The sequence below is a fragment of the Thamnophis elegans genome, chromosome Z (assembly GCF_009769535.1).
Source record: "Thamnophis elegans isolate rThaEle1 chromosome Z, rThaEle1.pri, whole genome shotgun sequence".
Taxonomy (NCBI): Eukaryota; Metazoa; Chordata; class Lepidosauria; order Squamata; family Colubridae; genus Thamnophis; species Thamnophis elegans.
Genome location: NC_045558.1, coordinates 39,727,380 through 39,749,373, shown reverse-complemented (window position 1 = coordinate 39,749,373; position 21,994 = coordinate 39,727,380). Strand labels below are relative to the sequence as shown.

Genomic DNA, 21,994 nt, shown 5'->3' with positions numbered 1-21,994 from the left:
ATCAGAATATCACAATCCAGAGTTTCTGCTAAACTGATGGAATTAACTGTAATTCAGCATAGGAAAAAAACCAAAATATTTTGGTTGTTCAAATAAAACAAAATTAGAGTTGGTTTTATTGGGCCATGAAGGTTAGTTGTGTTAACTGCCCTTGTTGTTCTTCCTTCCCTCAGCTGTTCCTGGTGTGGTCTACCTAATCTCTCAAAGTCTTCCTTTTTCTATCTCCTTTGAACCATTATCAATGTCCATGACTTTTTCTTCCTGTCTCCATGCCACCCCCTTCTCCCCACTGCTTCTGCTTCATTCCATACAAATAATTCCCTCAACACTGTCAAACTATTTACTAATTAAGTCTGCATTACTATTAATGTTCTCATTGTTCCTATCACCTATCTCCTCCCACTTATGACTGTACGACTGTAACTTTGTTGCTTGTATCTTTATGATTTATATTGTTTCTTAGTATGATTTGATTGCTTATTTGTACCCCATGACTATCATTAAGTGTTGTACCTTATGATTTGCGATTAATGTATCTTTCATTTTATGTACACTAAGAGCATATGCACAAAAGACAAATTCCTTGTGCGTCCAATCACACTTGGCAATAAAGAATTCAATTCAATATGGATGGAAATAACTGAAATAAATGTTTCCATTTGGGCATGGACTAAAACAAATTCTTCTCTATTTGGAATACTTTGTGCAATTCTTATGTTCCTACTTGTCAAACATTTATGTTCATGAGGAACAAAGTTTTAATTTTGATACCATTAAAATTATGAATTATTCCGGTTCTGTGAAGGTGTTATGGAGTAAACATTAGTGAAACTCAACAGTCTCACCTTTTCTTCTAATGACTGTCCTATAATTTCTCCAGCAAGTAGATTTCTGGGTTGCATTTCCAGCAGAGTTTTGAATAGGTTATCAGACAGAACTGTTAAGAAATCTATCTCGGCATTAGGATGGAGCCCATACAATGTAGGACTTTCTGTGGGCAACATTTCATCAATGTACTTGTGGTAGCCAATATAATCCAGATTGGGAGGAGATGGGAAACCAGGAGCCAAAGCAAAATCTCCTTCAAGCTGTGATTAGAAAAAGAGTGTTTTTCATCTTTAGGAAATGTCAATTCAATACTTTGAGATACTGCCACTGAAAGTGTAAAATTCTGTCATAGGAAAATTATTATGCATTAACAGATTTTAATGAGATATTTTTTCCACATTTGTCAGTCTTTTACATAATTTATGATCATACCACTACATATGTTCTATACAGCTGCCTTAGGACACATTTTATCTATATAGCTTACATACCTTGTTTAAATGCAAATTAATCCTAATATTTTAAAATAGTGTTTAGTAAAATATACATTTAGATTGATGTTTATCTAGCTTTGAGCAACAAATGCAGAAAACTGACTATATCATAGCAATGTCCACTTTGAAAAAGTAAGTTATCTGATGGTTTTCTTCTATATACTTATTGATATATTAATTACTCCTACAGAATAAAAAAAGAAATAAGTTTTAATCCCAATCCTTTTACAAGCATAAGAACAGTTCATTCCCTGCTTTACTATTGCAAATTTTATTTTAAGCAAGCTGCCTCAATCTACATATCAACCTTCAGTGAGCCATCTTAAGTAAGCAAAAGCTTTTGAAGAATATCTCATCAGTATACATGTAGTTATCTACTTCTTTCCAATTTATGACAATAGGAGTTATTATTCATGTGGATTAATTAGATACATAACAGTCTACTCCAGTGGTTCTCAGCCTGTGGTTCACAGACCCCCTAAGGGGCCATGATATCATCACAGGTGGTCCACAAAGTGTTGAAGAAAGATTATGATTTAAATCTTAAGTCTTGGTGATCTGTAGCCATGGTCAGTGGACACACAAAGGGGGTCCATGATGAAGAAAAAATTGAGAACTACTGTCTACACTGTCACATTTTAAACAAAATTCAATATGCACTGAACAATATTAGATTTTTGAAATATCAAAGATTAACAAAATGAGACCCTGTAATGGTTTCCTTCCAATAGATTGCCCATGGTTCTAGCTGTTTATCCATGCACCACTGTAAATTGCAAGCAGCTCAAATATTCCTTTATACCGGCCAGTCCTACTCTGAGTTCCTTCATGTGATCAATATCTAGATCAATCCAGCCAGCATGGGTATTGCTGAAAATTTTGACAATTGAAGCCCATTCATCAAATAGTTTCTGAGATGGGAAAACTACCTTATGCTTTTCTAACTCAGTTCTCATGTTTACAAGATTCCTGAAGAAATGGATATGTCATCTGGTGGTTGTAATGAGGGATAAGGCTATTCCCTTTTGATGTAATATCTCATTTCTCTCTTGTAGCTCACTGATGTGTTTTCTTCACCAATGAAGAATACTTTACAGTACAGGCATGACAGCCTCATATATAGGAAACTTGTTTTGTTATGGTATCCTTATTTCCATCTTCATCATTCATGATAAGGGCCCGCTGCAGATTCTTTTCCTTAAATGTTGCCACTTGATGGGACCTCAGAGTCACACCTTCTCAGTGGCCACTCTAGTCCTTTAGAACAGTCTCACACCTCAAATCTAAGTGATTCTACCCTTTTAGCTTTCCAAATGACTAGGACGATCTGTCTTTCCCCAAAACATTGAGTTAGGATAGGGACTGAGCTGCAAGACTGTTGGCCAGGCCTGGAGGGAAATATATTTTTTTATTAACTGTTTGTATGGTTTGTTGTGAGGCGCCTAGAAACATTATACGTGATAGGCAGCAATGTAAATCCTGCAAATTAATAATTAACAAATTAATTAATTAATGGAAGGGTATTTGAAAATCCAAGACCACAAAAATGGAACAACTTTAGCTGTTGAAAGGAGGAAAGCTTTAAACATTAAAATGTCAAGCCAATATTTCTGTTTCTTTTCTTAGATTAGGAATAGAGGTGCCCATCTCTCAGGGAATTTTAGGCAACTCATTCTCTTATTAGCCTACCATACATGATTGTTATGAGGTAAACTGTTATGAGCAAGGAGCACTACGTATGCCACTTTCAGCTCCCTCTTGAAAAGTAGAACATAAATTTTTGATTAGTCTTACCAACTATTTTCCTCACAGAACACTTCAGAGTTTGCCTAGATGCTCAGCATTTATTTGTTTTTTTATGGTACTGCTTGTACATACATTTTCTATGGATATACATATGACATAATTTATCCATAATCCTAAAGCAGAGAAGCTTCTGCCCCCCAAATATGCCTAATATTCCAGATAGAACATGCTGAAACTACAGTATACAACCGTATCCCTCTCATTTTTTTGATCATCTCAATTAGGTGAAGGTTTAACACGAGAGCAACAAATGCATAGGAAATGCTGCAGTTCTAGACCTTTCTTTATGTTTGCCTGTCATTGAAGGAATTTTTGTTTCATGGATTATGGGGGAGAGACCATTGTCCAATTAAACCAAAATATATTATTCTGTTTTGGAATATTTAAATAGACCCATATTCAAGCTTGGTTAACCAAAGGCATCTAATTTCCATCATTTCTTTCAGGTTCATCCCTATATTTGACACCTATTTGAAAGAAAGAACAGGCTGTGAAGGTTAATGGACTGCCTCATCTAGAAATAGCAATTCCTACCCTTGGGCTAGATACAGACGAGGTACCGATGGAATGAGCTTCCCACGCTGCCCCCTTGACCTCAGCTGTCATGTAGAGAAATCAGCATCAGTGGAGGTCAGAAGTACAGTAGTGTTTATCTTTCCCCATCTCCATGGTAACTCACTCCTAGGCTTTCCAATTGACTTCCAATTGTGTTAAACTGAATGTGGCTTTCTGACATATGAAAACCTACTCATTAAGGAGTGAATAAATGCAAGCAAACTCACTTTGCTTTCATCGCAGGAGACACTTCCAACATGAGATGGTGAAGATGGAGTGGCCTCAAGGCTCTCTGTATTCCATATCACGGATGAACTTTTGGTGCTAGACTTGCCCTCCCCAGTCACCTCTAACTATATGCCTAATACAAGGAAAAGACAGTGTGCTAAGGCTGCAGTATATACCAATTTGGCATTGTTTACCCCCTTAGCATCACTGGAGTTTCACTAGACATGATTCTGTCTTAGGCTGTAATTGTAAGAGCTCTTTTAGGATAGACCAAAGATAGTTTAATTCAATATCATGTCTCTTTAACAGCCAAGGGCTAAGGAATACAACAACTTTCCCCAAAAGTGGTATTTAGACATATACTGATTTTGTGAATATTATATATTATTTTCATCACTAATTGATCCTGATATAATCTTATTCAGCTATAGTTTATTTATACTCTTTAAAGTCTGCGTAAAATACTTTCTTTTTTGACCAAAATTTCCTATTATTTAACTTTACTGTAATTATATAAATTATTAGATTTTGAAAATACAAGTAGTCCTCAATTTACAACAGTTCATTTAGTGACTGTTCAAAGTTACATTGGCACTGAAAAAAATTGACTTATCACCATTTTTTACAGTTACTTCTGCTATAACAACCTTATGATCACATGTTCAAAATTTAAATACTAGGCAACTGTCTTGCATTTATGACTGTTGCAGTCCTGGGATCATGTAATTCCCTTTTGCGACCTTTTGACAAGCAAAGTCAATGGGAAAGTCAGATTCACTTAACAATTATACTACTAATTTAAGAACTGCAATGATTCACTTAACAATTGTTAAGAAAGAAAAGTCATAAAGTGGGGCAAAATTCACTTAACAAATGTTCACTAAACTATGAAGTCCTCAAATGTTGTAACCTTCCATTGTAGAGGAGTGAGTGACTCTAGTTCCCCCTTTGTAAAATTTGACCTGCTGCCTTTTGCACATCTTACCCACTGCATAATTTCTCAACTGCATCAAACAAGATAATTAAATGACTTCATACATTTATATTTTAGTTTTAATTTATCTCATTATGACCCCCGATATGAAGTTTATTTCTTACTGAAATTTACTGTTGCAACTCCAAACGCTCAACCAAAATCACTTATCAATATTTTAACAGAATAACAGAATTGAAAGGAACCTTGAAAGTCTTCTAATCTAACCCCTGCTCAATCAGGAAACCCTATACCATTTCAGATAAATGATTGCCTAATCTCTTTTTAAAAACCCAGTGTTGGAGCACCCACAACCTCTAGAGACAAATTGTTCCACTGATTAATTGTTCTAACTGTCAGGGCATTTCTCCCTAGTTGTAGGTTGCTTCTCATCTTGATTAGCTTCCATCCATTGCTTCTTGTTCCCAAAGCCTTCAGGTGCTTTGGAAAATAGGTTGACTTCCTCTTCTTTGTGGCAATCCCTGAGATATTGGAACACTGCAATCATCTCTAGTCCTTTAAAAAAAATTAAGCTAGGCATATCCACTTCATGCAACCCTTCTTCATATGTTTTAGTTTCCAGTTCCATAATCACATTTGTTGCTCTTTTTTGCATTCTTTTTAGTGTCAACATCTTTTTTATACTGTGGCAACCAAAACTGGATATAATTTCTAAGTGTGGTTGTACCAAGGCATTATAAAGTGGTATTATCACTTAATGTGGTCTTGATTCTACCATTCTATTAATTCAGTCTAGGACTACATTGGCTTTTTTGGAAACTGCAGCACATTTTGATGCAAATGGAAAAATTATTTTCAAAATGAAATAGCTTGGTTGCTGGACTCTCTTATGTTTAACACACAATAGGTCTGTTTTGAAATCTCCAAACTAATAAAAGGCTGCTAAACAGTTGGCCATCATAATATACAGCTAATGCATCCTTTGTATGCATTTCTGTCTATGTATCTCTTTGTTTCTGTCCATATATAAGAGTGTGTATACAATAAAGTTGAGATCTTGACAACAAAATGAAGCCAATGAAATCTCCCATTGCTATAAATTATTACCAGTAAAGGGTTCATAAATTCTTCCAAATATGTGTGACATAGTCTGCGATCCCAGTCATCAGTGATGTGTCCACCATACATAATCTCACCAAAGAGATAACACAAATCTTCCCATGGAACCTATGGACATAATCAAATCAGCAATAATAAACTTGTTTTCTGAAGGACAAAATAATGTTATTTGTGATCATAGTGTTGCAACAAAATTAGTTCATCAACACAACAACAAAACTCTAAGCCTTTACTATTATAGTATATTATACTTTGGTTTTCACAAAACTAGATTTATCATTGGAGCATGAGAATAAACTGTTCTGGCAAAATGTTATGTAGTAATGGATTATCTTCCTCAGTTATCATTGCAACTCAGCACATAAAATATAGTAGTACGAAAAAAAGGCATATAAACCAAAAAACCTGTGGATTTTTCAAATGTCTTAATAATGTTTTTTATTATTATTGTGTTACAATGAATTGAAAAATGTTCATTTCTGAAGATTAATGTGTGCTGTTTCAACAAAACCTAGACAGGTTGGTATTCCACTAATTTAGTCAGGGTGGTTTATTAACATTTGTCAGGGTGGTTTATTAACATGAGCCTTCTATATTTAAAAATATATATTTTTGAAAACACAGTTAAAAGAAACCAGTTAACTGGTATTTTGTTTCAAATAGAATAAATTCCTGAATTTTGATCTGAATCACATTTATATCCTGTAAATTTCAAAATTCTACAACATTTAGAATACAAAATGTTTTCAGTAAGGAAATGAAAAAAATATACATTTAAAAAAAATCAAACTATATTAATGCCCTGGTCTATAATTTTATACGTAAAGCAGCAAAACCAATTTTCAAAAAAAGGGACAAACTTGTTCATGTGTTATTTAAGACAATTTAATAACAGTAGTCTTATATCAATCTTCCATAGCTTCAATGTCCTACCAGTATTATAATAAATTTTAACTCCCAGGGTAGAGGCTTCTATAGTAAGAGTGACAAGATTACATTAAAGTTACATGAGCTCACCAAAGGCCTTGGATATGACTCAGAAATCTTCAAAAAGTAAACTTTTTAATGTAATGGAAAATAAATAAATAAATTGGGACTAATAATTAAATTTATTTACACATATATTTTACTTTAAATTTAGATTAAATACATATTTAAATATAAAATCAATTTAATCATTGTCCTCTTTTTAGAAATACAATATAAAAGTAATAGCTGGAAAAATTGCATATTAAAATTATAAATTATAATGATTACTTATAGATATATAAACTACTCATCTACTCTCTGAGTAGTTTATGCTACCGGTTCTCTAGAACTGGTCAGAACCTGCTGAATACCACCTCTGGTGTAAGAATACACATAAAGGTACATGAATATAAATGGTTTTACTGGAATGAATTTTGTGGAATTTGAAAATACACTCCATTAATATATTGCTTTATATATTAGATAGCAGGTAGCCTTGAGTCTGTCACTTTCTCTCAGTTCTAGAAAGATTGGCAAAAACTTTAGCAAGGTTTTTCAAATGTGGTTTGCCATTGCCTTCTTCTAAGGGCTGTGAAAAAGTGACTGGCCAAAGGTCACTTAGCTGTCTTGGTGCCTAAGTCAGGACTAGAACTCACCATCTTCTAGTTTCTAGCCTGATGCTTTAACCACTACAAAAAACTGGCTGTCATTTGTCATTATTTTATTATCAACTATCCAATATAGATATTAATTAAGAATTATAGTAGTACAGTGTATGTTCAATAAAATTTGTTCCACAAGTTCCACAAAATTCGTTCCAGTAAGGTTGTCATCTTTATACATATACCTCTACAGAAATTCTTACACACACGTATATAAAGGGCTCAGAAGACTGTATCATCTACACCAGGCCTGTCAAACTAGCGGCTGGTGGGGCAGATGTGTCATGTGCAGGCCATACCTATCACGGCTCTGCAAAGGCAAAAATCGTCATGACACATCATGAGTTGCCATGCGACACGATCAAGTTTGACACCCATGATCTACATGAATGGCTTTTCCAACTGGTACCCAATCATAAGTCATTTAATTTTAAACCCGGATTCAGCAGGAACATGCCTAAGAAAGTCACAACAAGGTGGCCTTCTTAATGCATAATAATGACACATGAAAGAAATGCACCATTATTTATATATATAATGTGTTCCAAATTGTTTCTATGATCAGAATTAATTGTAGTGATTATTAATGCAGTGTTATGAACTGTCAGGTCTGCTGTATGTAATTATAGTTGTACAAATGCTTCATTACCTGCCTAATGAATCTGGCACATATGCATGTATAAACCACTGTTTTTGCTAATATAATGAAGGACGATTTTATTTATTTATTTGCTTGTTTGTTTGTTTTAAGCCAGTATCATTGAACCTCTTCAACCTATGTTAGTAAGTTTACATATCCTCTGTGAGAATTGTTTGGACTGCCAGATCAACAATAGGCAAATTTCCATCTACTGCTTTTAAAGGCAAAATGATTACATTCCTGTTTACTCATTTCTAAATTCCCAAGTTAAAAGATATGGTTTTGAAAAGAAATTGCTTAATCTCTTAGTTCTTACTTTAGTGTTTGCCTCTAAATAATTGTAGAGCACATTAACACAGATGGTGAGGTCTCCCATATTAAAAGGATATCTTCGATTCCATCCTTGAGATCCAAATTTGAGTCTCCCAGCAACACAGGTATGAAAATAGCACAGAGAAAAGAAAATACTTTTAAATTCCTGTTCTCGTGTACACAATTCAAGCGTATCCTGATAACAAAGAAATATGAAAACAGAGCATTTGTATCAAATCACATATCAACAAGAGGCTTTAGAGTTTTCAACTGTGTTTTCTGTATAAGCAGTAATTACATTTTTCACAAAGTAGCATATAAACTACGCAGAATTGATGAGCAAAAATGTGCAAGTATATTCCATTTAGCAAAAATGTTTAAAAACAAAACAATATAATTGTTACCACAGCAACCTATGCATTAGTAACATGTAAATGCTATATTCCTATTTTTTTAATATAGGCATCATTCACTGCATTATTATTTGGCAAATTAGACATTACTCAAAACTGTACGTAGCTTAGGACAACCTTTTGCACTGCATTCCTCCATGTCATCTATTTAAGAATTTAGTTATAGATCAGATATACTGTATATACTCGAGTATAAGCCTAGTTTTTCAGCCCACTTTTTGGGCTGAAAAAAGCCGCCTCGGCTTATACTCGAGTCAGTGAAAAATTTGCCCGAAATGGAGGAGAAAAAGGGGCGGGGCCATGCCGCTGGGTGACACTCGTGAATGGCCCAGTGCCCCTGTGAGTTTCCCCTCCCTCTGTGTCAGTTTGCCGCGCAGCGCGCACCGCACCATCCCCCCTCCTCACGTTCTAATGTAATGCAGGGCTGTCTTACGATTCCCCTTCCTCCCCCTCCTGCCGCTCTGCAACGATGTCCCACCTCCTCCTTGTTATGGCAAGCAGCCACATAGCGATGTCCCACCTCCTCTGGTACAGTGATCCAATGATAGGAATCACTGTGCCGTGTGTCATAGGAGGCGGGACATCGCTCCCGCGGCTGCACGGGACATCATCATCACAGCGGGACATCAGCATCATGAGGTGAGTGAAGTATTTCATTGAATACACCGCTAGTTTACTGTTTTTCTTTGAAATAAATATTCAAAAACATTATTGGTATCTATTTTTATTTTTGAAATTTACCGGTAGCTGCTGCATTTCCCACCCTAGGCTTATACTCGAGTCAATAACTTTTCCAGTTTTTTGTGGTAAAATTAGGTGCCTCAGCTTATATTCGGGTCGGCCTATACTCGAGTATATACGGTAATTTGATGGACAGGCTGTTTATTCCAATTGGGCCCAACAAACCTATTCTGTTTGCTGCCCATCTGACTGCAAAAATGAACTGACTAAAAGCATTTATCAGAGCACTATATATACTGTAGTAAGTAGCATCTTAAATGGCTAAGGTCTCAGACATAATATATTAATTATGTATCAAAATGTTGGTGTGTTGTGTGTGTACATACATACATACATACACACACACACTAGATGCAGCTATTTGTCATGAACTGAGAAGAAAAAAGGATCTACATACTTCCTGAACAAGTGATGTTATGCTCAACACTGTAAAAGACATTGTGTAATAAGATGCCTGTTTCCCTTTTGAATAAGTCCTTCATTTATGTAATTCCTTACATAACTTTTAACAGAAACGCACGGACGCGCGCACACACACACAGCTGTAATATTGTTACCTGATCAAAATTGTAGAGAGCAGCATGAAGATTAGCTAACATTCCTGTAGGAGGTTCATTAATAAGTTTAATAGACTTTTCTAAAATTCCTTGAGGTATAATATGTTCTTCAGGAGTTGGAGCAGGCTCAGCACTGATAAAAAGACGATAGTCACAGTGACTTCCTTTACTGTATTTATCCACCAATATCTCTAATGTTCCCAGCCATTTGACAACAAGATGTATATTCTGTTTAAGAAAATGCAAAACATTCATTATAAATCCATAGTTATCATTTAGAAATGGCCTCAGCTAATAATATTATCAAGTACTGGCAAAAACTATGTAGTAATTTAAAAAAAAAACTAAACCCAAGAACATATTGCCTTTTGTAAGTTCACAACTGTAATTTGAAATTATAAATGTAATTAATAGAAAGAAGTTAGTTTTTTTAACTACCATACACTGTACTTTAATATATTTCATATTAACAGGAACTTCATTATCTCCAAATATTCAGTAAGCCAAGATTTTGCAGGGATGAAGGAAAAAGAGAATGATGCCTCTCTACAAAGTTTTAAGAAGGCAGTCAGGGGAATTTCAAAGAGACTATGGCTATTACAAATAACAGCATCGTCTCGTTCCAACTGTTACATCATTAATGTGAGGTCAAACAATATCTGAGACGAAACCAGAGGTGGGGTCTAAAGATATCTTGGAATCATGTCTTGCTGTTGAAGCTGAAATCCAAGGATGAATTTTATAGCCTTTGCTTGTAAAGCAAGCCTGTTTGCCAACACAGGTAATGTATCTGTGCTGTGAAGGGCCTGGATCCATTCTGCATTTACCATAGTGTCCCAAATACTTAGACATCTTCACCATTAACTCAGCTGTGGAAATCATTTTGCCAAGATAGGTCACAAAATGGTATAAAACATTCACAGATTTTTTGACAACCAAGATTGCAGAATCACAATCATAAGTGCATTCCATTTGCAGTGACAACTAAAATGATAATAATAGGTCATTTTAACTGGGATTTTTCCAGGCATAAATAGATCTGCCCTCTCATGTTCCTATTGCACAAACAAAACATATTAAACTGTGGGCCAAAAGAGTAATTTATATTGTGAAATTATCAATTCCATTATTGGCATTTTATCTTATTTCTATTTATTTATTTCAAATGATTTAATAGATTCTGTAATAAATATTTTTATTTTACATATATTACCCCCCCAATATAGTATGTATTTTGGATAATGAAATACTGCATTTCTATAGAAGATAAGTAGTCTTCAATTTCATTGATTATTCACTGAACGACCATTCTAAGTTACAATGGCATTGAAAAAAGTGACTTAGGGCTGGTCTTTAAACTTATCTCAGTTGCATCATTCCCCATGAACACCTAATCAAAATTTAGGTGCTTGGCAACTGGCATGTATTTACAATGGGTTGCAGTATCTTCAGATCACACGATCACTTGCAATCTTCCACACAGCTTCTGAGAAGTAAAATCAATAGGAAGAAGCCAGATTTGCTTAACACCTACATGATCCACTTTAACAACTGTAGTGATTCACTTAACATCCAAAGCAAAACAGGTTGTAAAATCAGGCATGATATACTGAACAAATGCTTCATTTAGTGAAGGAACTGCTTGTCCCACTGTGGTCATAAGTCAAGGACAATAGAGGTTGTTTTTACAACCTCTATTTTCAAATTCAGCCGGCATTGAATTATAGAATTAAAGGAAAATAGAATTAGAAAGAGAACATATAGAATAAAAATAGAAAATGATTGGCACAGTTGTTTTATGTTTTACTAGACAAGCCATAGTTTCAGGGCCATTGCGCCATTGTTTCAGGGCCATTGCGCCATTGTTTCAGAGATACAAAGAAAATAAAGAAACAAAATGACCCCAGGTGAGCAACAAAACAATGGGAATGGGAGCATTGATTTCCATAGGGAAGCTGGCAGGAATATTGGAAACCTCCCTCCCCTCCTCTTCTTCGCAACAATCTCATCTTGAATCCTATCATTGTAGAGTATATTCATTTTCAAATCTACACTGTCTTAAGAATCCATGAAGCAAATTTCAACACATTTGGGTTGTTAATTGGGTATGGCATTAAATGCCTGATATGATAGATTTGCCCTTGAATAATCACAGTAAAATTGCATCTATTCTTTGGCAACAACGGATGTCATTTGCAGGAGGCAGTTGTATTGTCTGATGTTCTTCTTGAACTCCTCTGAAATATGTTCATCATTGTTATATAGATGGAGGAATTCATTAGATAGTGGTTGCAAATTGCCTATCTTGACCTTTCCAAGCTGTAATTGTTATGTTATGCAGTGCATTTGATTTGTATTATAGTTTATTAACTAATTAACTTATATTTTATTAAACTTTTGAAAAGAACAGCCTAAGTCCAGGACTCAAGGCTTCAGGTTGGCTTTTTTGGGGGGACATGTATTTTTCCTAAAGTAAACCTTGTCCACTCAAATGATAGAGGATAAGAACAAAAATACAAGTGTACTAAACCACTTTCTACAGAACAATACTACCCCAAATTTTATGACACACAATAATTTCCCCTCATGCTTCCTGCCCTAATCAGCAGTTTGCTATCGCTAAGAGCTTATTTTAGTTATAAAAAGAAAGTTTTCATTTTTTCTGCAATAATTAAGGCTGAAAAAAAATCTGTTTAACACAGGGAAGAATTTCTCTCTTTCAGAATTTCTCAGAAAGCCATTCCCCCTTTTATCACTTCCATTATTGCTATGAAATGAAGCAGGGAAGGTACATCAATTGTATTGTTTCACACTTACCTGGAGAATAACCCAGTGTCCATGTTTGGCAGCTTTTTCTATTGCCTTCTCTGCCACAATCTCTTGCCCTTGTCCTAAAGAGATATTATGAAGTTTCCCACAGTCAATTGTGAAGCCAAGTTTCTTGCCTGCAAGTGGGACAACAGGGGTGGGAGTGGGGAAATAAATAAAAGTAGAAAGAGAGAGAGGGTTGGAGGAGAAAAGAGGATAATGCACCAATAATTTCTCTATCATTGTAACAATGTGCATATGAGCTTTTTTGTGAAGTACTTCAGTCAGCCCCATTTCAACAAGCAAAATTGTGAGCTCTCAAGAGCAGCCTTATGGCTAATATTAGAGAAGGAAAGCTGCAGAAATCTGCTCCCTTGGTTTTAAGATAATGAACCTTTTGACATTTTGATAGATGCTAGGTATTGTTACCAAGCTTTATAAAATCATACAGGGGGTGCAAGTCATTTCCCTTATAAAAAAAGGGAGCAACATGTGGTAGCTATCACATCAGTTTTTTAACTGATTGGTTCAGGAGGAAAATGTGTTAGTTTCTCACCTTGTGAGGCCAGGGTCTAAATTGAGCACAGTCAGGTCACAGCTGTATTAACCTGGTATTCTCAGCAGAGTCAGTGGGGAATAGTAATCCTAAGTACAATGCGACAGTTTCTTACACAATGAATATAGTTTGTATAATGACCATTATTTAGTCACAGGGGGTGCAAGATTACATGAGCATAGAGAAAATTGCCCTCTGGCCCTCATCTAGTCAAAAGGTAAGAAACAGCACAAAAGAGCCTGTATTATGCCAAGCAGAGGAATGCTCAATCTAAAAATTTCTTCATACTGCAGCGTTAATAGCTGAACACTTTTTATCCACTCTTCCATGATGAATGGTGGTTTAAGGCAGAGAGGAGGAAGTCTTTAAAAACTTAACTCTTGTTGAAGAAAACAATTGCAAATTTAAATCTGCTTTATATCGGGATAATGCTCGTTTGTGGGATTTTTTTGGATGGTGGTGGTGAGCTTAACATGTATTAATTAAAGACTAACTGCTGTTCTAAGTTAGAATAAGAGCAGCCATTGTTACCAATCATAAATTAAGGAAAATTCTGTGGAGTTTGCAATCCAAAAATTGGAGAAATGTTTTGTTACCAGCCATAACAAAATGCGGAATGGCAAAATCATGGTGTAAGACTCTAAGATACTGGGCCAAAATGCTTCTTCATATCTTGTTCCCCAAATACCTATTGATTTTTTGCCTATTTCAGTCAATGGACTTAAATAAATAGGATTACTTGTTTACTTGAACACATAAATAAATATCAGGATTATATTTTAACATAATCTTGTTTCTTGAATTCAAAATATTGATCTTTCTGATATTTTAAATACTACATATATTTTAGATATATTTCTCTATAAATGAGGCTGCAGAAAATTACTTCAACACATGTTGCATGCTTTCCATTAAAACAAAATTCTTTTTTCTGACTCTTTTTAGCATAATTTTCCTTATTCACCCAATCTAAATCAACTAGTTTTTAGCTGATAATATTCACATGTTCATGATAGTTGTCCAGTAATTATAACAACAAAAATGTAATCTCCTATTTAAAGAAGGAAATGTAAGAAATGTATACACTTTACTAATAAATGAACTTCATGTATTTCAACTTACATGTATATGGATTCTGTTAACTTTTTGAAATTGAGTGAAAGGATAATTTACATTGCAGAATTTCCAAAGTGAGTATAATTTTAAACTAAAACAATATTCATAGAATAAAATAAGACTCACCAAGTGTTTCCATGTCTTTCAGGGGGTCCACTCCAGGAGAAAGAATGAAAAACACAGGAGTAGCTGGACTGCTTTCTTCGTAGGACTTGGCCAAGTCTACTCTTGTGCCATCCACATACTTTGAACCTAGCTTTTCTTCTACAAAATCTCTACAGTAATACATACATACATACATATCAGAATTAGAAACCATTAACTTAGATCGTAATTCATAACCATGAAGAGCTGTCTGAATTGAAATTTTAAATTCATAATTATGAAGACTGCTCCTATGTAAAATTTCCTTCATGTGAATTATTTGCCATATGAATTTATATAACACCCCATGTTCTATCGTAATAAGTAAGCCTGAAAAAAAAGATGAGATGGGAGAGACAGATCAGCAAGATAATTAAGCACCTAGATATGAATAGGTCAACAATTTTCAAACATGATTTTAAAGTAGTGCTAACTGGATGTATGTTGACCTTATATAAAGCTTTCTAAATCAGATTCATTACAACTGAGGCTTTGTTTTGATTTTAGACTGGGGTCCCTAAATCCTGGTCAGCAGATCACTACCAGTTCATGGGCCATTGGAAGCCAGGGCATGCAAGCAGTGGGAAAGCATGTGAAACTTCAATTGCACACCTGTGGAATTAGTTATGCAGACAAAATACTCCCCTCCCTCCCGCTGCCGCCACCACCACCTGCCACCAGCAGTCCGTGGAGCCAGAAAAATTGAGGGCTGTTACTGTAGATCACTTGGAATGCTAAATAGCATATGATGAGGATGTCCAAACATGTGGAGAACATATGCAAATACCCATAGAAATTTTGCTCCTCTTCCCCAAATCAGATGTTATACCTCAGAGCATAAGTTATCCGATCTGGGCGCAATGCTCGTAGTATAATAAGTCTCTCAAAAGAAGTTTTATTTTTCCATTCCTGGGGTAGTTTTTCTTTTTCTGGACATTCTGAATCCACCCATTTTTTCCATCTCTTGGCAGAACCTTCAATGTCTTTATCTAATCCTCGGAATTCATCCATTAAGGCAATGGCCTGTAATGCATTAATGGAATGCATGAATTGTTGGCTTTCAGATCATTAGGATCAAGAATCTTACTGCAAAGTTACTATATGAAGTATGATTTTCAGCCTATAACTAATATTAGGTCCACATCTAAAGACCCCAATGAGTAAAGAAAATACTAATCATGTTTCAATAGGCTTCTTACTTAAGATTTTTAAAACAATATTTTTTAAAGCCGTTAGAAAAGTAACATATAAAATGTAGTATATAAATTGAAAACTGTATTTACTTCAGAGCAAATCAATTTAGATTAGTGTATAGAATACATTGCATTTAAATGTTGGAAAATTAGGACTCTGGAATAAAGATGCACATAATTAAGTTAAAACTCACTCAGATATAGGAGGTAGTGCATTTTTATAGAATCCAAAGGGAAAAAAAGTCTCAGAAAAAGTGTTTCTATACTTACCTTAACAGCACTCCATGGTTGAGTTGTTAAAAAGTCAACTGGACTTTTATAGGTATGTTCAACGTTAAATCGTAGCAAGAAATTCAGCATGGTAGGTTCTATCTCTTTATTACTCAACAAAATCTAAGAAGTAAAGAGTGAACAAAAACATAAAACTAAATTTTAGATTTGGTCTATTAATACATATTATTTATCCATTTATTTCTTTTATGAAATTTATGAAATATATCTGTTATAACTGAGAGTATTTAAGAAACATTTCTTTCTATTATAGGGAAAATAGGTGTAGGTAAAACTATCATTTTTATTATAACACCTTTAACTTTTGCATCTTTAACCTTAGACAGAAATTTATTTCTGCTCTAATATAAGAATAGAACATCAAAGTAAAATGTTTCTCCATCCTTTGCCTGCTGTACTCTCTAGCTACTTCTTCATAAAAGGACTGCTTCATTTGTCTGGAATGATCTAGAATCTTGAGCAAGGGGTTGGATTAGAAGACCTCCAAGGTCCCTTCCAAGTCTGTTACTCTTGCACTTGCTTTACAGTGCCAATACCATTTATTATTTTGAGCTTAGTGATATTTGTAAATAAATCTGTCCTTTTAACTTTAGTTAGTAATTAAATTAACTGAATGCTATTTTGCCCCATGTATGTAGAGCTGGGCTTTGGGGAAATTAGTGAGAAAGAATTAAAACCAGGGGTGGGTTGCTGCCAGCTTTAACTGTAGGTTTGGCATGCAAAAAAATTGCGTTAAAATATCTTGAAATATTTTAACCACAGAATTACCATTTTGAATGTTCTAACTACAAAATAGAGATTAAATTTTCTTCAAGATGGAATAAGGAACACTATTTTTTCTTCAGAGCTGAAAATAAATAAACAAACAGGTGGCCTATTTTTTAGTATCTTCTAGGTCCTATGATTTTTTTTTTTTTTTGCTTATCAGCTTGTCATTTGATAACTTTTTCCTCAAGACCTCTCAGTTTAACTGATTTAGCAATGTGACTTTAATGCTATTGGTTAAACTGGATAAGAAGAAGTGAGAACAAAAAACTAAGAGGAAGATAGAATTTACTCAGAGAGAATCTATAAGAGAGTAAGGTAGAGAAATTTAAAGAAAAAGAAATCCTTTTATTACATGGAAGTTATACCTAACATGAATTGATAGACAATTATACAGTCTATGTTTTATTCCATGCTTTATTTTGCAGATAGATAAAGCAAAAATGTATTCATGTACACATTAGTGTACATGTTTTGAATGCTATTGATGCTGGGTAAAATGCCCAGTTTACTTGTACTTCAATAGCTATTTATTCTCAAAAGTTAAGTCTTCTGGGTCTAAATTCTTAAGATATATTTATCAAGTTCCGTAGTGTGTGTCTACTGCCAATCTTATATGAAAGCAGGAATACTTAAAGCTGAATGAAGCACATGGGTAGACATTTTTGGAGTTTGGCTTATTTCCCTCATTATGGCTTCTCTCTACATGCACTAATGGTAATGAGGTATAATTTAGCCAGGAAAAATCATAGACAAAAATATTTAATGCAGAACATTAAAATAACCATACCCCAAGTCAGGTTTAAGCCTAAATCCACATTATTTCCTATGACAAATATGGTAGAAACTTTTGAATTTTTTTCACTCAAATCTTGAACATTCAAACCATTAGAAGTTTTATTCTATAAGAATACAAAAAAAAAACTTGAAACACCCAATGACATATTCTGAGTGAAACTGTTTTGTTCCAAGTTCATGGTGCTCCATTTTGAATATTTAGCCAAATAGCAATTGATCATTTGGTTGCCAACTCTATCCTGCAACTTTATATGTATTATTATCTCAACTCAAATAATCAAAATTTGTACACTGCTGATTTACATCAATAAATGCATCCTCAACTTTAAAATGCTAATGCTAATAATAGTAATTAAAATTTTCTAACCTGAAATATGGTCTGGCCAAGAAAAATGAGTTTGTCCCTCTCAAAAAGTCCCTGACTGATATAAATGAAGGTGAAATATGTTATGGCTTCTGTCAAGTTGAAGATGCGTTCCGGGATATCATCTGATGCCTCAGCTTGCTCAATAGCTTTATGAAATACATTGTTGAAAGCCTAACAAAACAAAACAAGAAAACATTCTCTAAATTTTTCTTTTGATAGGGTATGTGGCAACTTAATAATAAATTATGTTATTATAGGCATAAACATTAGGGATATTATAGCACAAATTAAGGATATAACAACTACAACAACAACAACAATAATAATAACAACTCCGCCGTTGCCAGTCCCAAGCCCGGATGAGAAAGGAGGCGGGTTGCCAACCTGACCCCATAAAAAAAACCCGCCAACCCATACAATATGGTGAAAGAAATGAATAAAAATTCTATACCACATCGGTCGTCGCGCGGGTTAACAAGGGCCACGGTGGATGTTGGGGTCCCTGGACATCCATTGACTAGTGGGCTACAAGTGGACCAGCCAACAAAATGACAAATATATAGTGCAGATGAAAACCGTGCCATAATGGCCTGTTACTACAACTCAGAGCCAGAAAAAAGAGGTTATTTAAAGTGAATGTATGAATTATGGAAACAACAATATCCAGATTCAAATGTTAGTGAACAATGACTAGCAGATCAAAGATGATTTATTATATGGAATAAAGTGTTTAGTGAAGTTGAACTTGAGGAAATTCAGGCAAATTGCAAAACCAAAAAAACAACATCAGAAGCGGAAATAACTGATATTCAAGACACAACTAAAAACATTATAGTAGAACTCCCAGAAGAAGCTATCAAGGAGGAAATAACAACACTACCACTAGAACCAGTTATCACTGAACCAACTGATGAACTAACTCAAAAACAAAAAGAATTGAAGGATAAGATCATGGAGCGTTTTCTGCTTAATGAGGAAAGGCAACGTTTACCACCACTAAAAACTGTGACTAAATTTTTTTTGGCCCTTATCATGAAAATGGTTAATACAGTGTTTTCAACAATTGAATCGGGATCCATTTAATGAACCAGTTAATGTACAGTGCAGCTGTAATAGTCACTAATGAACTAGGCATTAAAATCAAAGAACCTAGTCACACAATGGAAAAAGCATCAAAGCCAAAGTGGAAAATCCGATTAGAACAAAAAGTCAAAAAATTAAGGGCAGATGCTAGTAACTTAAAGAACATGTATGAGCAAAGGCTTAAAAACAACAAAATCATAGATCAGCTAATCAGAAGATATAAATTGGATACAAGAAACATCAATGAAGCTGTAGAGATTGTAAAACAGCAGATAACAGCAACAGCTAGAAAAATTGAAAGATATGAGGCACGAATCATCCAATATAAACAAAATCAGCAATTTCAATCAGACCAACAGCGTTTTTATCAAAGTCTTAATGTGAATGGTGATACCAAAAGTGAAAAACCAGAAAAGCAGGCCATAGTTGAATTCTGGAAAGAATTGTGAGAAAATGCAAAGGACTACAATAAGGAACCAAAGTGGATACATGACTTTGAGAAAAGCATTGGCAACAAACAAATGCAAGTATTAGAAATAACAACTGAGATGGTCAAAAATCGAGTAAAAAAAGGTAAAGAATTGGACATCACTTGTTTTCTCATTTTTCCAATTTTTTGCAAATACAATTCTAGCAGCTGTTAAAACATTTACAATCAAATATTTCAAGTCTTTATTGTATGTTTCTGGTATTCTTGTTGGGGATAAGTGCCACCTGTAAAACATCTTATACAAATTCTCTTTATATACAGTTGACATTGTCATTTTATAGTTTTGAGACCTCAGTTTTTGCCATTTCTCTAGGTCAATCCAGTTGTTCAGTTGTTCAGTTGAGTTTATTTATAGGCCGCCCTTTTCCCTGAGGGGACTCAGGGCGGCTAACAACTTGTATGGGAGGGGAAGACATACAATAACATAAAAACACAATATATAATTAAAACCAAGCAACATTCATACAACATTCGGGTGGGGGCGGACTATGGTCTTTACCCCCAGGCCTGGCGGGATAGCCAGATCTTGAGGGCTGTGCGGAAGGTCTGAAGGGTGGTGAGGGTACGAATCTCCACGGGGAGATCGTTCCAAAGGGTCGGAGCTGCTACTGAAAAGGCTCTCCTCCGCGTAGTTGCCAGCCGGCACTGGCTGGCAGATGGCACTCGGAGGAGGCCTAATCTATGCGATCTTATAGGTCGAGAGGAGGTGATTGGCAGGAGGCGGTCTCCCAAGTACGCAGATCCACTACCATGGAGGGCTTTGTAGGTAGTAAGAAGCACCTTGAAGCGCACACGGAGATCAACAGGTAGCCAGTGCAGCTCGCGGAGGATAGGTGTTATGTGGGCGAACCGAGGTGCACCCACAATCACTCGCGCGGCCGCATTCTGGACTAGCTGAAGCCGCCGGATGCTCTTCAAGGGCAGCCCCATGTAGAGCACGTTGCAGTATTCCAGCCTAGAGGTCACGAGGGCGCGAGTGACTGTTGTGAGAGCCTCCCGGTTCAGGTAGGGTCGCAACTGGCGCACCAGGCGAACCTGGGCAAATGCCCCCCTGGTCACAGCCGACAGGTGGTGATCAAAGGTCAGCTGTGGATCCAGGAGGACTCCCAAGTTGCGAACCCTGTCTGAGGGGTGTAAAATTTGACCCCCCAGCCTGAGTGGTGGAACACTAGCCAAATTTTTGGGAGGGAAACACAACAGCCACTCGGTCTTTTCTGGGTTGAGTACAAGCTTGTTAGCCCTCATCCAGTCCCTAACAGCTTCAAGTCCCTGGTTCATCACGTCCACCGCTTCATTGAGTTGGCACGGGGCGGACAGATACAGCTGCGTATCGTCCGCATATTGGTGGTATCTTATCCCGTGCCTCCGAATGATCTCGCCCAGCGGTTTCATGTAGATGTTAAATAGTACGGGGGACAGGACCGACCCCTGCGGCACCCCATATGTTAGGGGCCTCATGGTCGATCTCTGTCCCCCGACCAACACCGACTGCGACCTGTCCGAGAGGTAGGAGGAGAACCACTGTAAAACAGTGCCTCCCACCCCCACCTCCCGCAGTCGTCGCAGAAGGATACCATGGTCGATGGTATCGAAAGCCGCCGAGAGGTCAAGGAGAACCAAGATGGAGGGGTGACCTCCATCCCTGGCTCTCCAGAGATCATCGGTCAATGCGACCAAAGCGGTTTCTGTGCTGTAACCAGGTCTGAAGCCGGACTGGAAGGGGTCCAGGTAGTCGGCTTCCTCCAAGGACTGCTGGAGCTGGTAGGCCACCACCTTCTCAACAACCTTCCCAATAAAGGGGAGGTTGGAGACTGGACGATAGTTGTTAAGTACAGCTGGATCCAAAGATGGTTTCTTCAGGAGGGGTCTCACCACCGCCGTTTTAAGTGCAGCGGGAAAGTGCCCCTCCCGAAGCGAGGCGGTAATAACCGCTTGGATCCAGCCCTGTGTCACCTCCCTGCTGTTAGCAACCAGCCAGGAGGGACACGGGTCCAGTACACAGGTGGAGGCACTCACAGCCCTCATGGCCTTGTCCACGTCCCCGGGGGTAACATCCTGAAACTCAACCCAGCGATGGTCTACCAAATCGTCCTCTCGTGTCTCGGCTGGCTCTGCAAAGGTGGAG

The 21,994-nt window shown here is 36.3% G+C and overlaps 1 protein-coding gene across 1 annotated transcript in view; it reads right to left on the bottom strand.

Annotated features, from left to right (window-relative positions):
* The window catches only part of DNAH11 (dynein axonemal heavy chain 11), a 176,462-nt gene that overhangs the window by 3,294 nt on the left and 151,174 nt on the right, over positions 1-21,994 (bottom strand). Inside the window, exons 69-77 of the mRNA XM_032235831.1 lie at positions 18,297-18,467; positions 16,346-16,468; positions 15,712-15,905; positions 14,865-15,013; positions 13,076-13,203; positions 10,259-10,486; positions 8,552-8,743; positions 5,953-6,072; positions 846-1,088 (exon numbers count right to left, since the gene is read on the bottom strand). Of these exons, the coding sequence (XP_032091722.1) occupies positions 846-1,088; positions 5,953-6,072; positions 8,552-8,743; positions 10,259-10,486; positions 13,076-13,203; positions 14,865-15,013; positions 15,712-15,905; positions 16,346-16,468; positions 18,297-18,467 (1,548 nt within the window). The remainder of the gene's footprint in view (positions 1-845; positions 1,089-5,952; positions 6,073-8,551; positions 8,744-10,258; positions 10,487-13,075; positions 13,204-14,864; positions 15,014-15,711; positions 15,906-16,345; positions 16,469-18,296; positions 18,468-21,994) is intronic.